This window comes from Oncorhynchus mykiss, chromosome 25 (assembly GCF_057628025.1).
Source record: "Oncorhynchus mykiss isolate SJ-2025 chromosome 25, ASM5762802v1, whole genome shotgun sequence".
In the NCBI taxonomy this organism is placed as follows: Eukaryota; Metazoa; Chordata; class Actinopteri; order Salmoniformes; family Salmonidae; genus Oncorhynchus; species Oncorhynchus mykiss.
In genome coordinates this window covers 88,037,377-88,063,827 of record NC_143046.1, presented here as the reverse complement: position 1 = coordinate 88,063,827, position 26,451 = coordinate 88,037,377, and the positions used below count along the sequence as shown (strand labels likewise).

Sequence of the window (26,451 nt, the reverse complement as noted above, 5' to 3'; positions counted from 1 at the left end):
GCTGAATACAACAGGTGTTGTAGACCTTACAGTGAAATGCTGAATACAACAGGTGTAGTAGACCTTACAGTGAAATGCTGAATACAACAGGTGTAGTAGACCTTACAGTGAAATGCTGAATACAACAGGTGTAGTAGACCTTACAGTGAAATGCTGAATACAACAGGTGTAGTAGACCTTACAGTGAAATGCTGAATACAACAGGTGTAGTAGACCTTACAGTGAAATGCTGAATACAACAGGTGTAGTAGACCTTACAGTGAAATGCTGAATACAACAGGTGTTGTAGACCTCACAGTGAAATGCTGAATACAACAGGTGTAGTAGACCTTACAGTGAAATGCTGAATACAACAGGTGTAGTAGACCTTACAGTGAAATGCTGAATACAACAGGTGTAGTAGACCTTACAGTGAAATGCTGAATACAACAGGTGTAGTAGACCTCACAGTGAAATGCTGAATACAACAGGTGTAGTAGACCTCACAGTGAAGTGCTGAATACAACAGGTGTAGTAGACCTTACAGTGAAATGCTGAATACAACAGGTGTAGTAGACCTTACCGTGAAATGCTGAATACAACAGGTGTAGTAGACCTCACAGTGAAATGCTGAATACAACAGGTGTAGTAGACCTCACAGTGAAATGCTGAATACAACAGGTGTAGTAGACCTCACAGTGAAATGCTGAATACAACAGGTGTAGTAGACCTCACAGTGAAATGCTGAATACAACAGGTGTAGTAGACCTCACAGTGAAATGCTGAATACAACAGGTGTAGTAGACCTCACAGTGAAATGCTGAATACAACAGGTGTAGTAGACCTCACAGTGAAATGCTGAATACAACAGGTGTAGTAGACCTCACAGTGAAATGCTGAATACAACAGGTGTAGTAGACCTCACAGTGAAATGCTGAATACAACAGGTGTAGTAGACCTTACAGTGAAATGCTGAATACAACAGGTGTAGTAGACCTCACAGTGAAAATGCTGAATACAACAGGTGTAGTAGACCTTACAGTGAAATGCTGAATACAACAGGTGTAGTAGACCTTACAGTGAAATGCTGAATACAACAGGTGTAGTAGACCTCACAGTGAAATGCTGAATACAACAGGTGTAGTAGACCTCACAGTGAAATGCTGATTACAACAGGTGTAGTAGACCTCACAGTGAAATGCTGAATACAACAGGTGTAGTAGACCTCACAGTGAAATGCTGAATACAACAGGTGTAGTAGACCTCACAGTGAAATGCTGAATACAACAGGTGTAGTAGACCTCACAGTGAAATGCTGATTACAACAGGTGTAGTAGACCTCACAGTGAAATGCTGAATACAACAGGTGTAGTAGACCTCACAGTGAAATGCTGATTACAACAGGTGTAGTAGACCTTACAGTGAAATGCTGAATACAACAGGTGTAGTAGACCTTACAGTGAAATGCTGAATACAACAGGTGTTGTAGACCTTACAGTGAAATGCTGAATACAACAGGTGTAGTAGACCTCACAGTGAAATGCTGAATACAACAGGTGTTGTAGACCTCACAGTGAAATGCTGAATACAACAGGTAAAATAACAATAGTGAGACTATATACAGGGAAATACACAGACAGACTACACAGACTGTATATACACACAGAGAGAAAGACACACACGGCTGAGGGCCATGAGGTAGCCTTTATCGGTGTTCACAGAGGTTGAATAGCTCACCTAGTTTCACATGCCCGTTGTCTGTTAGGAGGATATTAGCACCCTGAAGAAAAGAACCCAAACATCATTCCGTTATTAGCACACCAATGTACTAACAGAGACAAATACTGCTACCCTGCACTGCATAGGAGGGTGTGTATATATATATATATAGGAGGGTGTATATATATATATAGGAGGGTGTATATATATATAGGAGGGTGTATATATATATATATATATATATATATGAGGGTGTATATATATATATATAGGAGGGTGTGTATATATATATATAGGAGGGTGTATATATATATAGGAGGGTGTATATATATATATATATATATATATAGGAGGGTGTATATATATATATATATAGGAGGGTGTATATATATATATATATATAGGAGGGTGTATATATATATATATATATATATAGGAGGGTGTATATATATATATATAGGAGGGTGTGTATATATATAGGAGGGTGTATATATATATATGAGGGTGTATATACATATATATATAGGAGGGTGTGTATATATATAGGAGGGTGTATATATATAGGAGGGTGTATATATATATATAGGAGGGTGTATATATATAGGAGGGTGTGTATATATAGGAGGGTGTATATATATATATATAGGAGGGTGTATATATATAGGAGGGTGTGTATATATAGGAGGGTGTGTATATATATATAGGAGGGTGTATATATATATATATATATATACACACAGGAGGGTGTGTATATACAGTGCCTTGCGAAAGTATTCGGCCCCCTTGAACTTTGCGACCTTTTGCCACATTTCAGGCTTCAAACATAAAGATATAAAACTGTATTTTTTTGTGAAGAATCAACAACAATTGGGACACAATCATTAAGTGGAACGACATTTATTGGATATTTCAAACTTTTTTAACAAATCAACAACTGAAAAATTGGGCGTGCAAAATTATTCAGCCCCCTTAAGTTAATACTTTGTAGCGCCACCTTTTGCTGCGATTACAGCTGTAAGTCGCTTGGGGTATGTCTCTATCAGTTTTGCACATCGAGAGTCTGACATTTTTTCCCATTCCTCCTTGCAAAACAGCTCAATTTTAACCATCTTCCCTGTCCCTGCTGAAGAAAAGCAGGCCCAAACCATGATGCTGCCACCACCATGTTTGACAGTGGGGATGGTGTGTTCAGCTGTGTTGCTTTTACGCCAAACATAACGTTTTGCATTGTTGCCAAAAAGTTCAATTTTGGTTTCATCTGACCAGAGCACCTTCTTCCACATGTTTGGTGTGTCTCCCAGGTGGCTTGTGGCAAACTTTAAACAACACTTTTTATGGATATCTTTAAGAAATGGCTTTCTTGCCACTCTTCCATAAAGGCCAGATTTGTGCAATATACGACTGATTGTTGTCCTATGGACAGAGTCTCCCACCTCAGCTGTAGATCTCTGCAGTTCATCCAGAGTGATCATGGGCCTCTTGGCTGCATCTCTGATCAGTCTTCTCCTTGTATGAGCTGAAAGTTTAGATGGAAGGCCAGGTCTTGGTAGATTTGCAGTGGTCTGATACTCCTTCCATTTCAATATTATCGCTTGCACAGTGCTCCTTGGGATGTTTAAAGCTTGGGAAATCTTTTTGTATCCAAATCCGGCTTTAAACTTCTTCACAACAGTATCTCGGACCTGCCTGGTGTGTTCCTTGTTCTTCATGATGCTCTCTGCGCTTTTAACGGACCTCTGAGACTATCACAGTGCAGGTGCATTTATACAGAGACTTGATTACACACAGGTGGATTGTATTTATCATCATTAGTCATTTAGGTCAACATTGGATCATTCAGAGATCCTCACTGAACTTCTGGAGAGAGTTTGCTGCACTGAAAGTAAAGGGGCTGAATAATTTTGCACGCCCAATTTTTCAGTTTTTGAATTGTTAAAAAAGTTTGAAATGTCCAATAAATGTCGTTCCACTTCATGATTGTGTCCCACTTGTTGTTGATTCTTCACAAAAAATACAGTTTTATATCTTTATGTTTGAAGCCTGAAATGTGGCAAAAGGTCGCAAAGTTCAAGGGGGCCGAATACTTTCGCAAGGCACTGTATATATATATAGGAGGGTGTATATATATATATATATAGGAGGGTGTGTATATATATATAGGAGGGTGTGTATATATATATATATATAGGAGGGTGTGTATATATATATATATATATATATATATATAGGAGGGTGTATATATATATATATATAGGAGGGTGTATATATATATATATAGGAGGGTGTGTATATATATATAGGAGGGTGTGTATATATATAGGAGGGTGTATATATATATAGGAGGGTGTATATATATATATATAGGAGGGTGTGTATATATATAGGAGGGTGTATATATATATATATATGAGGGTGTGTATATATATATATATAGGAGGGTGTGTATATATATAGGAGGGTGTGTATATATATATATATATATAGGAGGGTGTGTATATATATATATATATATATATATATATATATATATATAGGAGGGTGTGTATATATATATATATATAGGAGGGTGTGTATATATATATATATATATAGGAGGGTGTGTATATATATATATATATATAGGAGGGTGTGTATATATATATAGGAGGGTGTATATATATATATATATATATATATATATAGGAGGGTGTATATATATATATATATAGGAGGGGGTAATAGGCTGTTTCATCACGCTGAGGAACTGAACAACAATAGCTTTTTCAAACATTTCCTCTTCGCATAAAACCACAAACTATCACATGTGTTATATCATCTTCCACTGGTTGTTATGAAGTGATTGCTATTGTGTAAGCTAGCAGGCAATACTAGTGAGTAAGTCAGTACTGTGGCTTGTCTATGATTGACAGTAGTCTGTCGGCATCCTGCAGCGCAGAGAGACAGCGAGAGAGAGAGAGCGAGAGAGAGACAGCGAGAGAGAGAGAGACAGCAAGAGATGGCTAGCGAGAGAGAGAGAGAGACAGCGAGAGAGAGACAGAGAGAGAGTGAGCGCGAGACAGCAAGAGATGGCTAGCGAGAGAGAGAGAGAGACAGCGAGAGAGAGACAGCGAGAGAGAGACAGCGAGAGAGAGAGACAGCGAGAGATGGCTAGCGAGAGAAAGGGGGAGGGAGAGAGAGCGAGCGAGCGATGCTGGGAGAGAGAGAGACAGCAACAGAGAGAGCGAGAGACAGCGACAGCGAGAGACAGCCAGCGAGAGAGAGAGACAGCGAGAGAGAGACAGCGAGAGAGAGACAGCGAGAGAGAGAGACAGCGAGAGAGAGAGAGATGGCTAGCGAGAGAAAGGGGGGAGAGAGAGAGGAGAGAGCAACAGAGAGAGAGAAAGGGTGAGAGCAGCGATAGAGAGGAGATGACAGAGAGAAGGAGAGAGGAAAGAGAGAGAGGGCAGAGGAAACAGGAAACTCTCTCTCTCTAAAGAAGTAGAGATATTCTTTTTTTTTTTTATTTTTTTTTTTATTCTTTTTTTTTACAGGGACAGGGCACATTAATCAACGTTTCAGTAAAAGTGCCGGTTTTAGCCAGCCGGCTAATTTTCAACCGCAGTCCCTGGGCAGGTTATTAAAAACAATTACAATATAGACAATAGCAGCATAGAACAAGCAAGACATAGCAACATAGGACAAGCAAGACATAGCATACAGACAGAGCAACATAGGACAAGCAAGACATAGCAACATAGGACAAGCAAGACGTAGCATACAGACAGAGCAACATAGGACAAAAAGCAGCAAGACAAAATTCATAACAGTAACAACGTGTTTCCACACCTCACAAGCTACAGACAACAGACAACATGGAGGCGGCAACACACAGCTAGGGACCATGTTCACAAATCTGATTGACCTTTAGCCATGTCTTCAAGCATTTTGTGAAAGTGTGATATGTGGTGCAGTTATGTGTGTCTGATGGCAGTGTATTCCAGACATGGGAAGCTCTCACAGAGAATGCAGATTTCTTGAATACAAGACATGCGTCGGTATATTGCACAAGATTTTCCCAACTCAGGAGCTCATGCTTTCTGAGGATGTAACAGTGATGATGGCTATTGGGCTTCCTATCAAGCACTTTGAGAGCCTGTTTGTAGACAGACTGAACAGGTCTTAATGTTGTACAGCAAGCTTGGGCCCAACTAGTCAAGCAGTATGTTAAGTGGGGGAGTATCATAGATTTGAAGTACAGTTTTGCTACCTCTGTAGTCAAACAATTTCGTATAAATCGGAAATTAGCTAGGTTGAATTTGGTTATTCCATGGATCTAACCGTGACCCACTTTGATAACACAGGCAGTCTGATATTAGGCTTGAACTGGGTTCAGTCACGTGCATCCGCGGTACACTACACACCCCCAGCAAGCCAGCCAGCCTCTCCTCCTGCGTCAACACAAACAAAGTGCAGGGGTAATATTGTTGCCTGTGTTTTACATTTAGCTTCTCCGACAGCCCCGTCAACATTTAGCCTCTCTAACAGCCCCGTCAGCATTTAGCCTCTCTAACAGCCCCGTCTGCATTTAGCCTCTCTGACAGTCCCGTCAGCATTTAGCCTCTCCGACAGCCCCGTCTGCATTTAGCCTCTCCGAGAGCCCCGTCAGCATTTAGCCTCTCTAACAGCCCCGTCTGCATTTAGCCTCTCTGACAGCCCCGTCAGCATTTAGCCTCTCTGACAGCCCCGTCTGCATTTAGCCTCTCTGACAGCCCCGTCTGCATTTAGCCTCTCCGACAGCCCCGTCTGCATTTAGCCTCTCTGACAGCCCCGTCAGCATTTAGCCTCTCCGACAGCCCCGTCTGCATTTAGCCTCTCCGACAGTAAATGGATAGACTTGAAATAATAAAAAATAGCAAGTACAACTGAAAAAAAAAGGTGTGATGACACGATCTTTCAATTAGGTTGTATACACCCCCCAAAAACAAAACAAAAACACAACAGTTTCTTTGATGCAAGGGTGCATGCAGTGAGACGGTGTAAAAGGAGAGAGCGAGAGTGTGTGTATGGTACCATAGAGTACCACAGTATGAGTCACAATACCCATAAAACCTAGTGGTCAAACAAGGAAATGGTTGCAATTGTTTTTTTTTCCACCATTCATTTTTTCCGTAGGGGTTTAGAAAGGCTTCATGAGGGTTTGTGTTTAGTGGAGGCTTACTCTCGTTTTGACAACCGTGTAAATCTCTCTAGGACAAGGTGACTTTTATCAATATATTCTCCTGTGTTTACCCTACCCCGAAAAATGAAATGCTAATTAGTTGCTAATGTGGCCATCATAAAGAACTACAAATGCCATGATGGTCTGGATGAGACTGCCGAATCGAGGCAACGGTAAGAATCTCTGGATTAACTATCTAATTGACACAATACCTGTTAGCAACGGTGTCAGCTAGAGATGACGTTGTAAGAGCATGCCGGGATTTGTAGTTTTTCATGATGTCTACTTTGATGCTAATTAGCATTTTTTTTTTAAATCTAAGAATAAATGGAGATGAATATATTGATAAAAAATCACCTTGTCCTAGAGAGATTTCCACAGCTGTCAAAACGTCACGCCAGAGTAAGCCGACACTAAACACAGCCCTTATTTATTTATTTTTTAAGTGTTTTTAAAGTCCCTTGTGGGGGAAAATGAATGGTGGAATAACGATGGGAACCATTTATTTCACTGTTTGAGTGCTAGGTTTTCTGGGTATTATGACACCTCCACATAGGGGCTTTATACCTTGATGTCACGGTGCATTTTTCCCTTGGAGTGTAGATATCCCAAACCCTGTGAAATCAAAGACAGAGAGAGCTATGTTATCCCAAACCCAGTGAACACAAAGACAGAGAGAGCTATGTTATCCCAAACCCTGTGAACACAAAGACAGAGAGAGCTATGTTATCCCAAACCCAGTGAACACAAAGACAGAGAGAGCTATGTTATCCCAAACCCAGTGAACACAAAGACGGAGAGAGCTATGTTATCCCAAACCCTGTGAACACAAAGACAGAGAGAGCTATGTTATCCCAAACCCAGTGAACACAAAGACAGAGAGAGCTATGTTATCCCAAACCCAGTGAACACAAAGACAGAGAGAGCTATGTTATCCCAAACCCAGTGAACACAAAGACAGAGAGAGCTATGTTATCCCAAACCCAGTGAACACAAAGACAGAGAGAGCTATGTTAGAGACTTGGTTGAAATGGCAAACTCGGGAGTCAACCAGAAGTTTCCTGGTTTCATTGGACCCAGATTAAACCTAGGTCTGACCTGAACTGTGTTCGAATACTCATACTAACCGCACGAAGCGTACTATTGAGTATGTAGTATGCTAGTATGCATATTGGTCATAGTATGGATATAGTTAGTATGCCAAAAGTTCCCGGATGTCATACTACATTCGCCAAAATACGAAGTATACAAGCAGTGGACACTATTTACGTGGTTTTAGGGCCCATAATGCAATTCTTCCGAAAATGGGCGTGGCTTCAGGCTTCATTTTCAGATTTGACGAAAATACGCAGCCAAAGTCCGACGAGAGCGGATACAAATTCGTTGCTGACAAATGTTAAGAAAATATTGAGCAACGTAATAAAGTAAACAACTTTTCAAATAAGTTAGGCTACACACGTTGTTTGCTGACAATTTGTTAGCTACGCTAGCCTTACAAACCGCATAGCATATCATTAAAAGCATTTGCTCGTATGCACACGGAACTTTAGCTAGCTACTTAACTAACGTCAGCTGGCTACTTAACTAACGTCAGCTGGCTACTTAACTAATGTCAGCTGGCTACTTAACTAACGTCAGCTGGCTACTTAACTAAAGTCAGCTGGCTACTTAACTAACGTCAGCTGGCTACTTAACTAACGTCAGCTGGCTACTTAACTAACGTCAGCTGGCTACTTAACTAACGTCAGCTGGCTACTTAACTAACGTCAGCTGGCTACTTAACTAACGTCAGCTGGCTACTTAACTAACGTCAGCTGGCTACTTAACTAACGTTAGCTGGCTACTTAACTAATGTCAGCTGGCTACTTAACTAACGTCAGTTGGCTACTTAACTAACGTCAGTTGGCTACTTAACTAACGTTAGTTGGCTACTAACACAGTGACCGTACCAGTATATTAACTATCTGCTATTTAACTACCCAATGTGTATTGACTTGATCATTCATGTCATTCTTAGTTAGCTAAATGGTATAGTCGTTGTGCGTTCTCAGTATACATTGTTGATGAAGTCGTAAGATGTCTAGCTAGTAATTTGTTAGCTATGCTAACAAGCTAACAAGAGGTTGCATAGCAACAGCATCAATTTCCGGTTAGACAGGAAGCACTAGTACGCTCAACTGAAAGGATACTTTTCGTTTACAGTATACTAAAATTAACTAATAGGAATGTAGTATATACTCATTAAGTATGTAGTATACAGTATGTTAGTATGGTTATTCCAACACAGCTCTGAACTTTAAGGACATTAGTCCATTGTTGATATAATCCCAATTTTTGTTGCATGTCAGCAATCATGTTTTCAAGATATTAAATTTTGAAAATACAGAAATGTATCATACGATGCAAACTGCATCATACCAGCTGTATTTCTGTATACTGAAAGTTAATTATCTTGTTGTATGTATCAATCGTCTCGGAGTAGGATTGCTGATCTAGGATCAGGGCCTGCCTATGCATGTAACCTCATTCACTGTGACGTGAAAGGCACAACTCTGATCCTAAAAATCAGTACTCCTGCTCTGAGACTGCCCCAGGAGTAGGCAGTATCTGTGTCAAGGAAACCTGTACCTAAGTGTAATTACCTGTATGGTCTCTCTGCAGACGTAGGCTATCTGCAGCTCTGATAGGGGACCCGTCACTGACAAATTAAAAACAGACAAACATGATGGTTATGCCGTCCTAAAGGCCATTTGTATAGTTTAACATATATATATATAATGAGGGTCAGATAGGATTATGTCTGTAATCTGTAATCTATGCAAAACAGTGTGATCATACCATACGGGGAGAGATGAAACATTTAAATAAGAAATAAATAAACCATCATTTATAAGTAATAAATCAGCCGATAATTTGACGGTATAACTGTGATGATATGCGAGACAGAGAGAGAGGAGACAGAGAGAGAGGAGACAGAGAGACAGGAGACAGAGAGAAGACAGAGAGGAGACAGAGAGGAGAGAGACAGAGAGGAGACAGAGAGAGAGGAGACAGAGAGAGAGGAGACAGAGAGAGAGGAGACAGAGGAGACAGAGGGAGAGGAGAGAGAGGAGACAGAGAGAGAGGAGACAGAGGAGACAAGTAACAACACACCATGATATATGTCCTGTAGAGATCCTCCCCCACAGTACTCCATACAGATCCACAGCTTGTCACGGCTGATCCAGGGAGGGAGATGAGACAGTTAGGGGCACAGGGGCCAGTTAGGGGCACAGGGGACAGTTAGGGGCACAGCCCCTGTCAGGAGCACAGGGGACAGTTAGGAGCACAGGGGACAGTTAGGAGCACAGGGGACAGTTAGGCGCACAGGGGACAGTTAGGCGCACAGGGGACAGTTAGGAGCACAGGGGACAGTTAGGAGCACAGGGGACAGTTAGGAGCACAGGGGACAGTTAGGAGCACAGGGGACAGTTAGGAGCACAGGGGACAGTTAGGTGCAGTAAAACAGACTAGGGGTGTATTCATTTGTGCAAAATGTGTTGCAATGAAAACTAGCGTGTCTTATTTGACAAGTTCAGGTAGGTCCTTCTTCATTTCAGTCTGTTTGCCTCTGTTTGGTTCCTAGGGAATAACCCCAGAGTTTACAATATACACAGCTAAATAGTTGGCAGAACATGAATGGCAGAAGAACACAGAAGACCAAGAACAATATTATTCATATTATTATTAAAAAATAAAAAATAAAATACAAAATTCTCCCCAAATCCTGTTTTCTCCGTTTAGTTTTTCCAGGTTTTCGCTCTCAAAATCACAGTTTTTTAAAAACAAAAACAAAATTGAATGTTCCAAGTCCACAACAATGTTTAAAAAACACATCAGGAGAAAAAACATGTTTTATTTATTTTTGGGTGTATTCAACTGCACACCAGCCAGAGACCGTTGTCTGGTTAAAGGATGTTTCTGTAGCGTTCATGTGATTGCAGAGTTTGCAAAACAAAATGGCCACCGGATTGATGCAAAAAAAAAATCAGGATATCATTCCGCCAGGTAGGCAAAGGCTATTTTGCAGTTAACATTTCCTTGAGAAGGTTTAGGGCAACTTTTTTCATAAGACTGATTTCATTACATTAGCATCATGGCTAACAGCTACACAAAGCGGTAGACAAACACACAGACAGACATTCCTGTGATGTTGCCTCTTCAGAAAGTTGAAGGAAAAGACGAATAGCTGATGCCTTTTGTTCATGTCTTATGATAATCTTGGACATATTTATGCATTTTATAATTAATTCAATACATTTTTTTTTATATTGTTGAATTCCATTTTAATGTCTGTATTTCTTAATTCCGTCTGCGTTCTCAGCAACGTGAATTTTATAGGGCCCCACATCAGATTTTTCCTGATGATGCCAACTATGAGAAATAGATAACTGGCAGGTAAATAGCTGCCAGGGAAACATTGCTGCTAGAGCGATTCAATCCAACAAGTCATCCCAAAGATATTTGTCAGATGCGATGTAGGACGGAGAAGTACGGATGTCGATTAAGGCACCTCTCTGATTCAGAGGGGTTGGGTTAAATGTGAAAGACACATTTCAGTTGAAGACATTCAGTTGTACAACTGACTAGGTATCCCACCTTTTCCCTTTCCTTTCACAGTAAACCTCTCAGATCTGACTGTACTGAAGACTACATTATTAAAGTACAGTAAACCTCTCAGATCTGACTGTACTGAAGGCTACATTATTAAAGTACAGTAAACCTCTCAGATCTGACTGTACTGAAGGCTACATTATTAAAGTACAGTAAACCTCTCAGATCTGACTGTACTGAAGGCTACATTATTAAAGTACAGTAAACCTCTCAGATCTGACTGTACTGAAGGCTACATTATTAAAGTACAGTAAACCTCTCAGATCTGACTGTACTGAAGACTACATTATTAAAGTACAGTAAACCTCTCAGATCTGACTGTACTGAAGGCTACATTATTAAAGAGTAGTACAGTAAACCTCTCAGATTTGACTGTACAGAAGACTACATTATTAAAGTACAGTACACCTCTCAGATCTGACTGTACTGAAGGCTACATTATTAAAGTACAGTAAACCTCTCAGATCTGACTGTACTGAAGGCTACATTATTAAAGTACAGTAAACCTCTCAGATCTGACTGTACTGAAGGCTACATTATTAAAGAGTAGCACAGTAAACCTCTCAGATCTGACTGTACTGAAGACTACATTATTAAAGTACAGTAAACCTCTCAGATCTGACTGTACTGAAGACTACATTAAAGTACAGTAAACCTCTCAGATCTGACTGTACTGAAGGCTACATTATTAAAGTACAGTAAACCTCTCAGATCTGACTGTACTGAAGACTACATTATTAAAGTACAGTAAACCTCTCAGATCTGACTGTACTGAAGGCTACATTATTAAAGTACAGTAAACCTCTCAGATCTGACTGTACTGAAGGCTACATTATTAAAGAGTAGTACAGTAAACCTCTCAGATCTGACTGTACTGAAGGCTACATTATTAAAGTACAGTAAACCTCTCAGATCTGACTGTACTGAAGGCTACATTATTAAAGAGTAGTACAGTAAACCTCTCAGATCTGACTGTACTGAAGGCTACATTATTAAAGTACAGTAAACCTCTCAGATCTGACTGTACTGAAGGCTACATTATTAAAGAGTAGCACAGTAAACCTCTCAGATCTGACTGTACTGAAGACTACATTATTAAAGTACAGTAAACCTCTCAGATCTGACTGTACTGAAGGCTACATTATTAAAGAGTAGCACAGTAAACCTCTCAGATCTGACTGTACTGAAGGCTACATTATTAAAGTACAGTAAACCTCTCAGATCTGACTGTACTGAAGGCTACATTATTAAAGAGTAGTACAGTAAACCTCTCAGATCTGACTGTACTGAAGGCTACATTATTAAAGTACAGTAAACCTCTCAGATCTGACTGTACTGAAGGCTACATTATTAAAGAGTAGCACAGTAAACCTCTCAGATCTGACTGTACTGAAGACTACATTATTAAAGTACAGTAAACCTCTCAGATCTGACTGTACTGAAGACTACATTATTAAAGAGTAGCACGGTAAACCTTTTCTTATAGCTTACCTTTACATTCTAAAAATACCTCTAGTCTGGAAATATCAAGTATCAATTCCTCAAGTCAGCTTCAGAGTATCACTTCCTCAAGTCACTCAGCCACAGACTGCTGCAATGGTATATATAGTGTTGGCTTGCTCCTTACCAGAGGTAGCTCTGGTCCCTAGGGGTCAAACATAGTGCACTACACAGGGAATAGTGCCGTTTGTAACATATCCCTGGTATTGGAGTGTGGTCTAGGCTCTTACCAGAGGTATCTCTGGGCCCCTGGTATTGGAGTGTGGTCTAGGCTCTTACCAGAGGTATCTCTGGGCCCCTGGTATTGGAGTGTGGTCTAGGCTCTTACCAGAGGTATCTCTGGGCCCCTGGTATTGGAGTGTGGTCTAGGCTCTTACCAGAGGTAGCTCTGGGGCCCTGTTATTGGAGTGTGGTCTAGGTTCTTACCAGAGGTAGCTCTGGGCCCCTGGTATTGAGTGGGGTCTTGGCTTTACCACAGGTAGCTCTGGGCCCCTGTTATTGAGGGTGGTCTTACCAGAGGTAGCTCTGGGCCCCTGGTATTGAGGGTGGTCTTACCAGAGGTAGCTCTGGGCTCCTGGTATTGAGTGTGGTCTTGGCTCTTACCAGAGGTAGCTCCCGAAGTAGGCCACTATGTTGTGGTGCATGCATTCCTTCACCATGAAGATCTCCTGCTGGATGATGGAGAAGTCATCCCCTGGAAGCAGAGAATGAGAGAAACTCAGACGCAGACACACACACACACGAGAGAGGGAGACACGCAACACACACACGAGAGAGAGAGAGAGACACGCAACACACACGAGAGAGAGAGAGAGAGAGAGAGAGACAGAGAGGGAGACACACAACACACACATGAGAGAGGGAGAGAGAGAGAGAGAAAGAGAGACAGACAGAGAGAGGGAGAGAGAGAGAGAGAGAGACAGACAGAGAGAGGGAGAGAGAGAGAGTTAGAGACACACATTCTCCTTTGACTGATGGCATTCTACATAAACCACCTCTCCATATTAATATGAATGAATGGAGGAAAAGTTCAAGCACGTTGGACAGAATGAATCACTGAATCTTTCCCCGTCCGTTGCCAGACCACAGAATATTTGACTCCATTTCAATGTGCCTGGATGGATAAAATACTTCCAAAGTGAGGCATAAACACTGCATTGTGCATATAGACAAAACTAACAAAATGGTGTCCTATAAACGTATGTATGTAGCTACTAATGAATAGAGCACTACTACTGCTGTTAACATCACCACCACTACTACTACTACCACCAATACCACTACTACTACTACTACCACCAATACCACTACTACCACCAATACCACCACCACTACTACTACTACTACCACCAATACTACTACCACCACCACTAATACCACTACTACCACCAATACTACTACTACCACCACTAATACCAATACCACTACTACCACCAATACCACCACCACTACCACCACTACTACTACTACTACCACTACCACCAATACCACCACCACTACCAATACCACTACTACTACTACTACCACCAATACCACTACTACCACCACTACTACTACTACTACCACTACCACCAATACCACCACCACTACCACTACTACCACTACTACCACTACCACCACTACTACTACCACCACTACTACTGCTGTTAACATCACCACCACTACTACTACCACCACTACTACTACTACCACCACTACTACTACTACTACTACCACCACCACCACTACTACTACTACCACCACTACTACTACCACCACTACTACTACTACCACCACTACTACTACCACCACTACTACTACTACCACCACCACCACTACTACTACTACCACCAATACTACTACTACCACTACTACTACTACCACCACTACAACTACTACCACCACTACTACTACCACCACTACTACTACCACCACTACTAATACCACTACTAATACTACCACTACTAATACTACCACCACTACTACTACTACCACCACTACTACTACCACCAATACCACCACCACCACCACTACTACTACTACTACTACTACTACTACTACTACTACCACTACTACCACTACCACCAATACCAATACCACCACTACTACTACCACCAATACCAATACCACCACTACTACTACCACCAATACCAATACCACTACTACTACTACCACCAATACTACTACCACCAATACCAATACCACTACTACTACTACCACCACTACTAATACCACCAATACCAATACCACCACTACTACTACCACCAATACCAATACCACTACTACTACTACCACCAATACTACTACCACAAATACCAATACCACTACTACTACTACCACCACTACTACTACCACCAATACCAATACCACTACTACTACTACCACCACCAATACTACTACCACCAATACTACTACATCAAAACTAATACCAATACCACCACTACTACTACCACCAATACCAATACCACTACTACTACTACCACCAATACTACTACCACAAATACCAATACCACTACTACTACTACCACCACTACTACTACCACCAATACTACTACCACCAATACCAATACCACTACTACTACTACCACCACCAATACTACTACCACCACCAATACTACTACCACCAATACTACTACCACCAATACTACTACCACCAATACTACTACCACCAATACCACTACCACCAATACTACTACCACCAATACCACTACCACTACTACCACTACCACCACTACCACCACTACTACTACTACCACCAATACCACCACCTCTACCAATACCACTACTACCACTACCACCACCACTACTACCACCACCACCACTACTACTACCACCAATACCACCACCAATACCACCACCACTACTACTACTACTACTACTACTACTACTACTACTACTACTACTACTACTACTACTACTACTACTACTACTACTACCACCACTACTACTACCACCAATACTACTACCAGTACTACTACCAATACCACTACTACCACCAATACTACTACTACCACCAATACTACTACCAATACCACTACCAATACCACTACTACCACCAATACTACTACTACCACCAATACTACTACTACCACCACTACTACTACCACCAATACTACTACTACCACCACTACTACTACCACCACTACTACTACTACCACTACTACCACTACCACCACCAATACCACTACTACCACCAATACCACCACCACTACTACTACCACCACCACTACCAATACTACCACCAATACCACCACCACTACCAATACCACTACTACCATCACCACCACCACCACTACCAATACCACTACTACCACCAATACCACCACCACTACTACTACCACCAATACCACCAATACCACCACCACTACCAATACCACTACTACCACCAATACCACCACCACTACCAATACCACTACTACCACCAATACCACCACCACTACCAATACCACTACTACTGCTGTTAACATCACCACCACTACTACTACCACCACTACTACTACCACCACCACTACTACTACTACTACCACCACCACTACTACTACTACCACCAATACTACCACCAATACAACCACTACTACTACTACCACCAATATCACTACTACTACTACCACCACCAATACCACTACTACTACCACCACCAATACCACCACCACCACTACTACTACCACCAATACCAATACTACTACATCAATACCACCACCACTACTAATACTACCACCACTACTACTACCACCAATACCACCACCAATACTACCACCGCTACTCTTACCACCACCACTAATACTACCACCACCACTAATACTACCACCAATACCACTACTACCGCCACTACTACTACAACCACCACCACCACTACCAATACTACCACCACCATCAATGCCACTACCACCACCACCAATACTACCACCAATACCACTACTACTACCAATACCACTACTAATAATACTACCACCACCACCACTAATACTACCACCAATACCACTACTAATACTACCGCCACCACTACTAATACTACCGCCACCACTACTAATACTACCACCAATACCACTGCTACCACTAACAATACTACTACTAATACTACCACCACCACTACTAATACTACCACCACCACCACTACTAATACTACCACTACTACCGCCACCACTACTAATAATACTACCACCACTACTAATACTACCACCAATACCACCACTACTATTAGTAAATATATCACTAGCCACTTTAAACAATGCTACCTTATATAATGTTACTTACCCTACATTATTCATCTCATATGCATACGTATATACTGTACTCTATATCATCGACTGTATCCTTATGTAATACATGTATCACTAGCCACTTTAAACTATGCCACTTTGTTTACATACTCATCTCATTTGTACATACTGTACTCGATACCATCTACTGTATCTTGCCTATGCTGCTCTGTACCATCACTCATTCATATATCCTTATGTACATATTCTTTATCCCCTTACACTGTGTACAAGACAGTAGTTTTGGAATTGTTAGTTAGATTACTTGTTGGTTATTACTGCATTGTCGGAACTAGAAGCACAAGCATTTCGCTACACTCGCATTAACATCTGCTAACCATGTGTATGTGACAAATAAAATTTGATTTGATTGATTTGATTTTGATTACTACTACTACTGCCACCACTACCAATACTACCACCACGACTAATACTACCACCACCACTACTACCACCACTAATACTACCACCACCACTACTACCACCACTAATACTACCACCACCACTACTACCACCACTAATACTACCACCACCACCACCACCACTACCATGACTAATACTACCACCACCACTACTACACACTATAATACTACTACTATTGCCGCCACCACTACCAATACTACTAATACTACCACAACTACTACCACCACTACTACTAATACTACCACCACCATATTCACAACACTGGTAAAGGAGGTGGGCCCGTACTCACAACACTGGTAAAGGAGGTGGGCCCGTACTCACAACACTGGTAAAGGAGGAGGGCCCGTACTCACAACACTGGTAAAGGAGGTGGGCCCGTACTCACAACACTGGTAAAGGAGGAGGGCCCGTACTCACAACACTGGTAAAGGAGGTGGGCCCGTATTCACAACACTGGTTTTTTTTATTTTTTATTTTACCTTTATTTAACTAGGCAAGTCAGTTAAGAACAAATTCTTATTTTCAATGACGGCCTGGGAACAGTGGGTTAACTGCCTGTTCAGGGGCAGAACGACAGATTTGTACCTTGTCAGCTCGGGGGTTTGAACTCGCAACCTTCCGGTTACTAGTCCAACGCTCTAACCACTAGGCTACCCTGCCGCCCCAGGGTAGCCTAGCCTGGGATCGAACCCAGGTCTGTAGTGCCTTAGACTTCTGCACCACTCAGGAGGCCCAAGTTCCTGCAATTCTCTGCAAATTGCCATGTCTAACGCTGTGTTATTTTGATCAAACATAACACAATCTATCATGCTAAATTAAATTCTCCCTTACTGTCTAGCTTTGGTGATCATTAATTCTCAAAGAATATATATAAAATAATATACACTGCTCAAAAAAATAAAGGGAACACTTAAACAACACAATGTAACTCCAAGTCAATCACACTTCCTAAGTGGACAATCACCCCCCCCCCCCCCAAGAAACCCCCTTAAACGCCCCACCGAAGCATTACAACGTTAGGCATAAAAACGCCCTGACGATGATCTGCAAAGGGCAGAACTGATCCTAGCTTAGTACTCCTACTCTTTATGGATACGGCCCTGATGTTTGGGGTCGTTTTCAATATAAAAGGAGAGACACAGAGAGACAGAGACAGACACATAGAGACAGAGACACAGACACATAGACAGAGACACAGAGAGAGAGAGAGAGAGAGAGAGAGAGAGAGACTGACAGAGACACAGAGAGAGAGAGAGAGAGAGAGAGAGGGAGAGAGAGAGAGAGAGAGAGAGAGAGAGAGAGAGAGAGACACAGAGAGAGAGAGACAGAGAGAGAGAGAGAGAGAGAGAGAGACACAGAGAGACACAGAGAGACACAGAGAGCCAGCAGTCCAGCCTACGGAGGCGAGGACAGGACATCCTCCTCTGGGCTCCAAGACAGACATGCAGACAGGGATTTGCCTGTAGCAAGAGGCTGTGACCCAAAACGGCATCCTAATCCCTACCTGGCCTGGGACCAGAGCCCTGGTCAAAAAGTAGTGCACTATAAAGGGAATAGGGTGCCTCTTGAGGGCAGACCTGAGGACTGTCTGTAGCAACAGACATGGCTACACAGAGCCAAATGGAACCAACCACTGCTACTTCTCATATAGCCCACAGACCAGAGCACAAGACCACAGCAAAAAGAAGAAGGCAGGTGGCACTGGCCTGGTGACATAACCAACCACAAGCAATATTAGTGTTCCTTAGCATCAATAATACAAAACCATTTAAATTAAAAAGTATCGTTCACAGAGCTGTGAGAGAAATGTAAAGCTGTGTGTGGCGTTGCACCATCAGAATTAGCTGACTAGGGAAACAAACAAGTTTTAAAATAGCTCTCGCTCTCTCTGACAATCACTTGGCTTGGCGAAGCTCAATTTAACTCCAGCTTTAAATCCTTTCAGCAGTCCTGTACTTCTCTAGTCTCTCTGCTGTTCGACAGACCAGTCTCTTCCTCCTGTACTTCTCTAGTCTCTCTGCTGCTAGACAGACCAGTCTCTTCCTCCTGTACTCCTCTAGTCTCTGCTGCTAGACATACCAGTCTCTTCCTCCTGTACTCCTCTAGTCTCTGCTGCTAGACAGACCAGTCTCTTCCTCCTGTACTTCTCTAGTCTCTTCCTCCTGTACTTCTATAGTCTCTGCTGCTAGACAGACCAGTCTCTTCCTCCTGTACTTCTCTAGTCTCTCTGCTGCTGCTAGACAGACCAGTCTCTTCCTCCTGTACTTCTCTGGTCTCTCTGCTACCAGACAGACCAGTCTCTTTCCTCCGGTACTTCCCTAGTCTCTCTGCTACCAGACAGACCAGTCTCTTTTTTTTTTCCCTCCCAGATCTGTTGTCTTCTTCTATAGCCTGGTCCCAGACCTGTTGTCTCCTTCTATAGCCTGGTCTCAGATCTGTTGTCTCATTCTATAGCCTGGTCTCAGATCTGTTGTCTCATTCTATAGCCTGGTCTCAGATCTGTTGTCTCATTCTATAGCCTGGTCTCAGATCTGTTGTCTCCTCCTATAGCCTGGTCCCAGATCTGTTGTCTCATTCTATAGCCTGGTCACAGATCTGTTGTCTCATTCTATAGCCTGGTCCCAGATCTGTTGTCTCATTCTATAGCCTGGTCTCAGACCTGTTGTCTCATTCTATAGCCTGGTCTCAGATCTGTTGTCTCCTCCTATAGCCTGGTCTCAGATCTGTTGTCTCCTCCTATAGCCTGGTCCCAGATCTGTTGTCTCCTCCTATAGCCTGGTCTCAGATCTGTTGTCTCCTCCTATAGCCTGGTCTCAGATCTGTTGTCTCAATCTATAGCTTGGTCCTAGATCTGTTGTCTCCTACTATAGCCTGGTCCCAGATCTGTTGTCTCCTCCTATAGCCTGGTCTCAGATCTGTTGTCTCCTCCTATAGCCTGGTCTCAGATCTGTTGTCTCCTCCTATAGCCTGGTCTCAGATCTGTTGTCTCATTCTATAGCTTGGTCCTAGAGCTGTTGTCTCCTACTATAGCCTGGTCCCAGATCTGTTGTCTCCTCCTATAGCCTGGTCTCAGATCTGTTGTCTCCTCCTATAGCCTGGTCCCAGATCTGTTGTCTCCTCCTATAGCCTGGTCCTAGATCTGTTGTCTCCTCCTATAGCCTGGTCTCAGACCTGTTGTCTCCTCCTATAGCCTGGTCTCAGACCTGTTGTCTCCTCCTATAGCCTGGTCTCAGATCTGTTATCTCCTCTTATAGTCTGGTCTCAGACCTGTTGTCTCATTCTATAGCTTGGTCCTAGATCTGTTGTCTCCTACTATAGCCTGGTCCCAGATCTGTTGTCTCCTCCTATAGCCTGGTCTCAGATCTGTTGTCTCCTCCTATAGCCTGGTCCCAGATCTGTTGTCTCCTTCTATAGCCTGGTCTCAGATCTGTTGTCTCATTCTATAGCCTGGTCCCAGATCTGTCATCTCATTCTATAACCTGGTCCCAGATCTGTTTGTGCTCTTGCCTACTCCATTGCTGTCCCTATCAAGCCAAAATGTAGCATGATAATGGAGTGGCAAGGAGTTGGAACAATGGCACAAACAGACTGGCACGGAGGCTAGAAAACAGTCACTTCTCTACACACAGAGGGAACTGCTAGAATTAGTCTACTACAGGAGCAGCTAAAGAAAGCACGACGGAGGAAGCACCCGATGTGGCAGTGAGAGTCGGATGTCAATTACGAGAGTCTTCCTGATTGGCCAGAAAGGGGCCTAGCTAACAGCCCATTCTTTCCTCTTGACAACCAGACTGACTGACTGTATATGTATTACTCCTACAGTGCAGAGATGAGCTGTTGACCTCTCTGCCATCTTAAGAGATGAGCTGTTGACCTCTCTGCCATCTTAAGAGATGAGCCGTTGACCTCTCTGCCATCTTAAGAGATGAGCTGTTGACCTCTCTGCCATCTTAAGAGATGAGCTGTTGACCTCTCTGCCATCTTAAGAGATGAGCTGTTGACCTCTCTGCCATCTTAAGAGATGAGCTGTTGACCTCTCTGCCATCTTAAGAGATGAGCTGTTGACCTCTCTGCCATCTTAAGAGATGAGCTGTTGACCTCTCTGCCATCTTAAGAGATGAGCCGTTGACCTCTCTGCCATCTTAAGAGATGAGCTGTTGACCTCTCTGCCATCTTAAGAGATGAGCTGTTGACCTCTCTGCCATCTTAAGAGATGAGCTGTTGACCTCTCTGCCATCTTAAGAGATGAGCTGTTGACCTCTCTGCCATCTTAAGAGATGAGCTGTTGACCTCTCTGCCATCTTAAGAGATGAGCTGTTGACCTCTCTGCCATCTTAAGAGATGAGCTGTTGACCTCTCTGCCATCTTAAGAGATGAGCTGTTGACCTCTCTGCCATCTTAAGAGATGAGCCGTTGACCTCTCTGCCATCTTAAGAGATGAGCTGTTGACCTCTCTGCCATCTTAAGAGATGAGCTGTTGACCTCTCTGCCATCTTAAGAGATGAGCTGTTGACCTCTCTGCCATCTTAAGAGATGAGCTGTTGACCTCTCTGCCATCTTAAGAGATCAGCTGTTGACCTCTCTGCCATCTTAAGAGATGAGCTGTTGACCTCTCTGCCATCTTAAGAGATCAGCTGTTGACCTCTCTGCCATCTTAAGAGATGAGCTGTTGACCTCTCTGCCATCTTAAGAGATCAGCTGTTGACCTCTCTGCCATCTTAAGAGATCAGCTGTTGACCTCTCTGCCATCTTAAGAGATGAGCTGTTGACCTCTCTGCCATCTTAAGAGATGAGCTGTTGACCTCTCTGCCATCTTAAGAGATGAGCTGTTGACCTCTCTGCCATCTTAAGAGATGAGCTGTTGACCTCTCTGCCATCTTAAGAGATGAGCTGTTGACCTCTCTGCCATCTTAAGAGATGAGCTGTTGACCTCTCTGCCATCTTAAGAGATGAGCCGTTGACCTCTCTGCCATCTTAAGAGATGAGCTGTTGACCTCTCTGCCATCTTAAGAGATGAGCTGTTGACCTCTCTGCCATCTTAAGAGATGAGCTGTTGACCTCTCTGCCATCTTAAGAGATGAGCTGTTGACCTCTCTGCCATCTTAAGAGATGAGCTGTTGACCTCTCTGCCATCTTAAGAGATGAGCTGTTGACCTCTCTGCCATCTTAAGAGATGAGCTGTTGACCTCTCTGCCATCTTAAGAGATGAGCTGTTGACCTCTCTGCCATCTTAAGAGATGAGCTGTTGACCTCTCTGCCATCTTAAGAGATGAGCTGTTGACCTCTCTGCCATCTTAAGAGATGAGCTGTTGACCTCTCTGCCATCTTAAGAGATGAGCTGTTGACCTCTCTGCCATCTTAAGAGATGAGCCGTTGACCTCTCTGCCATCTTAAGAGATGAGCTGTTGACCTCTCTGCCATCTTAAGAGATGAGCTGTTGACCTCTCTGCCATCTTAAGAGATGAGCTGTTGACCTCTCTGCCATCTTAAGAGATGAGCTGTTGACCTCTCTGCCATCTTAAGAGATGAGCTGTTGACCTCTCTGCCATCTTAAGAGATGAGCCGTTGACCTCTCTGCCATCTTAAGAGATGAGCCGTTGACCTCTCTGCCATCTTAAGAGATGAGCCGTTGACCTCTCTGCCATCTTAAGAGATGAGCTGTTGACCTCTCTGCCATCTTAAGAGATGAGCTGTTGACCTCTCTGCCATCTTCAGAGATGAGCTGTTGACCTCTCTGCCATCTTAAGAGATGAGCTGTTGACCTCTCTGCCATCTTAAGAGATGAGCTGTTGACCTCTCTGCCATCTTAAGAGATGAGCCGTTGACCTCTCTGCCATCTTAAGAGATGAGCTGTTGACCTCTCTGCCATCTTAAGAGATGAGCTGTTGACCTCTCTGCCATCTTAAGAGATGAGCTGTTGACCTCTCTGCCATCTTAAGAGATGAGCTGTTGACCTCTCTGCCATCTTAAGAGATGAGCTGTTGACCTCTCTGCCATCTTAAGAGATGAGCTGTTGACCTCTCTGCCATCTTAAGAGATGAGCTGTTGACCTCTCTGCCATCTTAAGAGATGAGCCGTTGACCTCTCTGCCATCTTAAGAGATGAGCTGTTGACCTCTCTGCCATCTTAAGAGATGAGCTGTTGACCTCTCTGCCATCTTAAGAGATGAGCTGTTGACCTCTCTGCCATCTTAAGAGATGAGCTGTTGACCTCTCTGCCATCTTAAGAGATGAGCTGTTGACCTCTCTGCCATCTTCAGAGATGAGCTGTTGACCTCTCTGCCATCTTCAGAGATGAGCTGTTGACCTCTCTGCCATCTTCAGAGATGAGCTGTTGACCTCTCTGCCATCTTCAGAGATGAGCTGTTGACCTCTCTGCCATCTTAAGAGATGAGCCGTTGACCTCTCTGCCATCTTAAGAGATGAGCTGTTGACCTCTCTGCCATCTTAAGAGATGAGCTGTTGACCTCTCTGCCATCTTAAGAGATGAGCTGTTGACCTCTCTGCCATCTTAAGAGATGAGCTGTTGACCTCTCTGCCATCTTAAGAGATGAGCTGTTGACCTCTCTGCCATCTTAAGAGATGAGCTGTTGACCTCTCTGCCATCTTAAGAGATGAGCTGTTGACCTCTCTGCCATCTTAAGAGATGAGCTGTTGACCTCTCTGCCATCTTAAGAGATGAGCTGTTGACCTCTCTGCCATCTTAAGAGATGAGCCGTTGACCTCTCTGCCATCTTAAGAGATGAGCTGTTGACCTCTCTGCCATCTTAAGAGATGAGCTGTTGACCTCTCTGCCATCTTAAGAGATGAGCTGTTGACCTCTCTGCCATCTTAAGAGATGAGCTGTTGACCTCTCTGCCATCTTAAGAGATGAGCTGTTGACCTCTCTGCCATCTTCAGAGATGAGCTGTTGACCTCTCTGCCATCTTCAGAGATGAGCTGTTGACCTCTCTGCCATCTTAAGAGATGAGCTGTTGACCTCTCTGCCATCTTAAGAGATGAGCTGTTGACCTCTCTGCCATCTTAAGAGATGAGCTGTTGACCTCTCTGCCATCTTAAGAGATGAGCTGTTGACCTCTCTGCCATCTTAAGAGATGCAACAAATAACATCACAGGGAAGCAGAAACATTCAAATGTAAAAATATTTATAGATATTTTAAGAGGACAATTTTCAGCATGCATTATTGAGATGCGCAGAAAAACATAACAAGGGCTGAGACCCAAATGCTACTTCTATGGACTCTGGTCTAAAGTAGTGCACTATATAGGGACTAGGGTGCCATAGGGCTCTGGTCAAAAGTAGTGCACTATATAGGGAGACTCGGACACAGACGTGGTGAGAATTGTTTACGTTAAAAAGTAAATTAAAATAACAAATTCTTATTTACAATGACGGTCTATCAAGAGGCAAAAGGACTGGGATTAAAAATACAAAATGTAGGACAGAAGAGAGACACGCCACCCGGTGGATAGGGTGCCATTTGGGACACATGTAGAGAGGAGTTCACACCAGCTCACGGACCACAGGTATTTTTAGAGTTGTTGTTGTTGTTGTTGTTGTTCATACATCACAGTTCCCATGTAGTAGAAAAGGTGTAATAGGATAAACTTTTTTATTTTTTATATTTTTTAATGACCATTCAAATCAAATTAAACTTTATTGATCACCTGCACATATTTAGCAGATGTTATTGCGGGTGTAGCAAAATGCTTGTGTTCCCAGCTCCAACAGCAGAGTAATACCCAACAACACATAACATGCAAATCTAAGAAAAAAAGACAAAATGGAATTAAGAAATATAAATATTAGGACGAGCAATGTCTAATATACAACTGAACGCAACAATTTGAAAGATTTTTGGGGTTACAATTGACAAGGAAATCAGTCAATTTAAATAATCAATTTATCTGTGAAGACCGCACTTCTCCAGCCAGGTGCCATCAGAGGTGAGCATTTAACCACTGAAGTCAGTTACGACGCCGAACTGCAGTCAGGTCAAGACCCTGGTGAGGACGACGAGCACGCAGATGAGCTTCCCTGAGACGGTTTCTGACAGGTTGTGCAGAAATTATTTGGTTGTGCAAACCCACAGTTTCATCATCACCAAACCCCGCAGGTGAAGAAGCCGGATGTGGTTCCTGGGCTGGCAGAGTTACACGTGGTCTGCAGTTGCGAGGCCGGTTGGAGGTACTGCCAAATTCTCTAAAACGACGTCGGAGGTGTCTTAAGGTAGAGAAATGAACATTCAACTCAGTCAGAATACCAATTGCAGGCTCACGCAAAACTTGAGACATCTGTGGCATTGTGTTGTGTTGACAAAACTACACAGCTTTGAGTGGCCTTTTATTTTTTTTTCCCCAGCACAAGGTGCACCTGTGTAATGATCGTGCGGTTTAATCAGCGTCTTGATAATCCATCCACCTGACAGCTGTGGCATATCTTGGCAAAGGAGAAATGCTCACTACCAGGGATGTAAACACATTTTTGCTAAATATTTGAGAGAAGTAAGCTTTTTGTGCGTATGGAAATCTCTGGGATATTTTATTTCAGCTCATGAAACAATAGACCAACACTTTGTCGCGTTTATATTTTAGTTCAGTGTAAATATATATGGTTATGATGGGATATATAGACATTATGGAGAGAATATACAGTAAATAGTGCATTCAGAAAGTATTCAGACCCCTGGACTTTTTCCACATTTTGTTAAGTTACAGTCTTATTCTGCAATTGATAAAATAA

General features: G+C 42.7%; 1 protein-coding gene and 1 long non-coding RNA gene across 6 annotated transcripts in view; one reads left to right on the top strand and one right to left on the bottom strand.

Moving 5' to 3' along the window:
• The window catches only part of LOC110504274 (mitogen-activated protein kinase kinase kinase kinase 5), a 118,260-nt gene that overhangs the window by 72,373 nt on the left and 19,436 nt on the right, over positions 1-26,451 (bottom strand). For all 5 annotated transcript variants that reach the window (XM_090221370.1, XM_090221369.1, XM_090221373.1 and 2 more), the window contains exons 4-8: positions 13,652-13,742; positions 10,049-10,113; positions 9,538-9,593; positions 7,463-7,510; positions 1,717-1,759 (exon numbers count right to left, since the gene is read on the bottom strand). In XM_090221370.1, the coding sequence (XP_090077496.1) occupies positions 1,717-1,759; positions 7,463-7,510; positions 9,538-9,593; positions 10,049-10,113; positions 13,652-13,742 (303 nt within the window). The remainder of the gene's footprint in view (positions 1-1,716; positions 1,760-7,462; positions 7,511-9,537; positions 9,594-10,048; positions 10,114-13,651; positions 13,743-26,451) is intronic.
• Positions 1-26,451, top strand: part of LOC149972159 (uncharacterized) — a 134,167-nt gene that overhangs the window by 90,282 nt on the left and 17,434 nt on the right. The window lies entirely within an intron of this gene.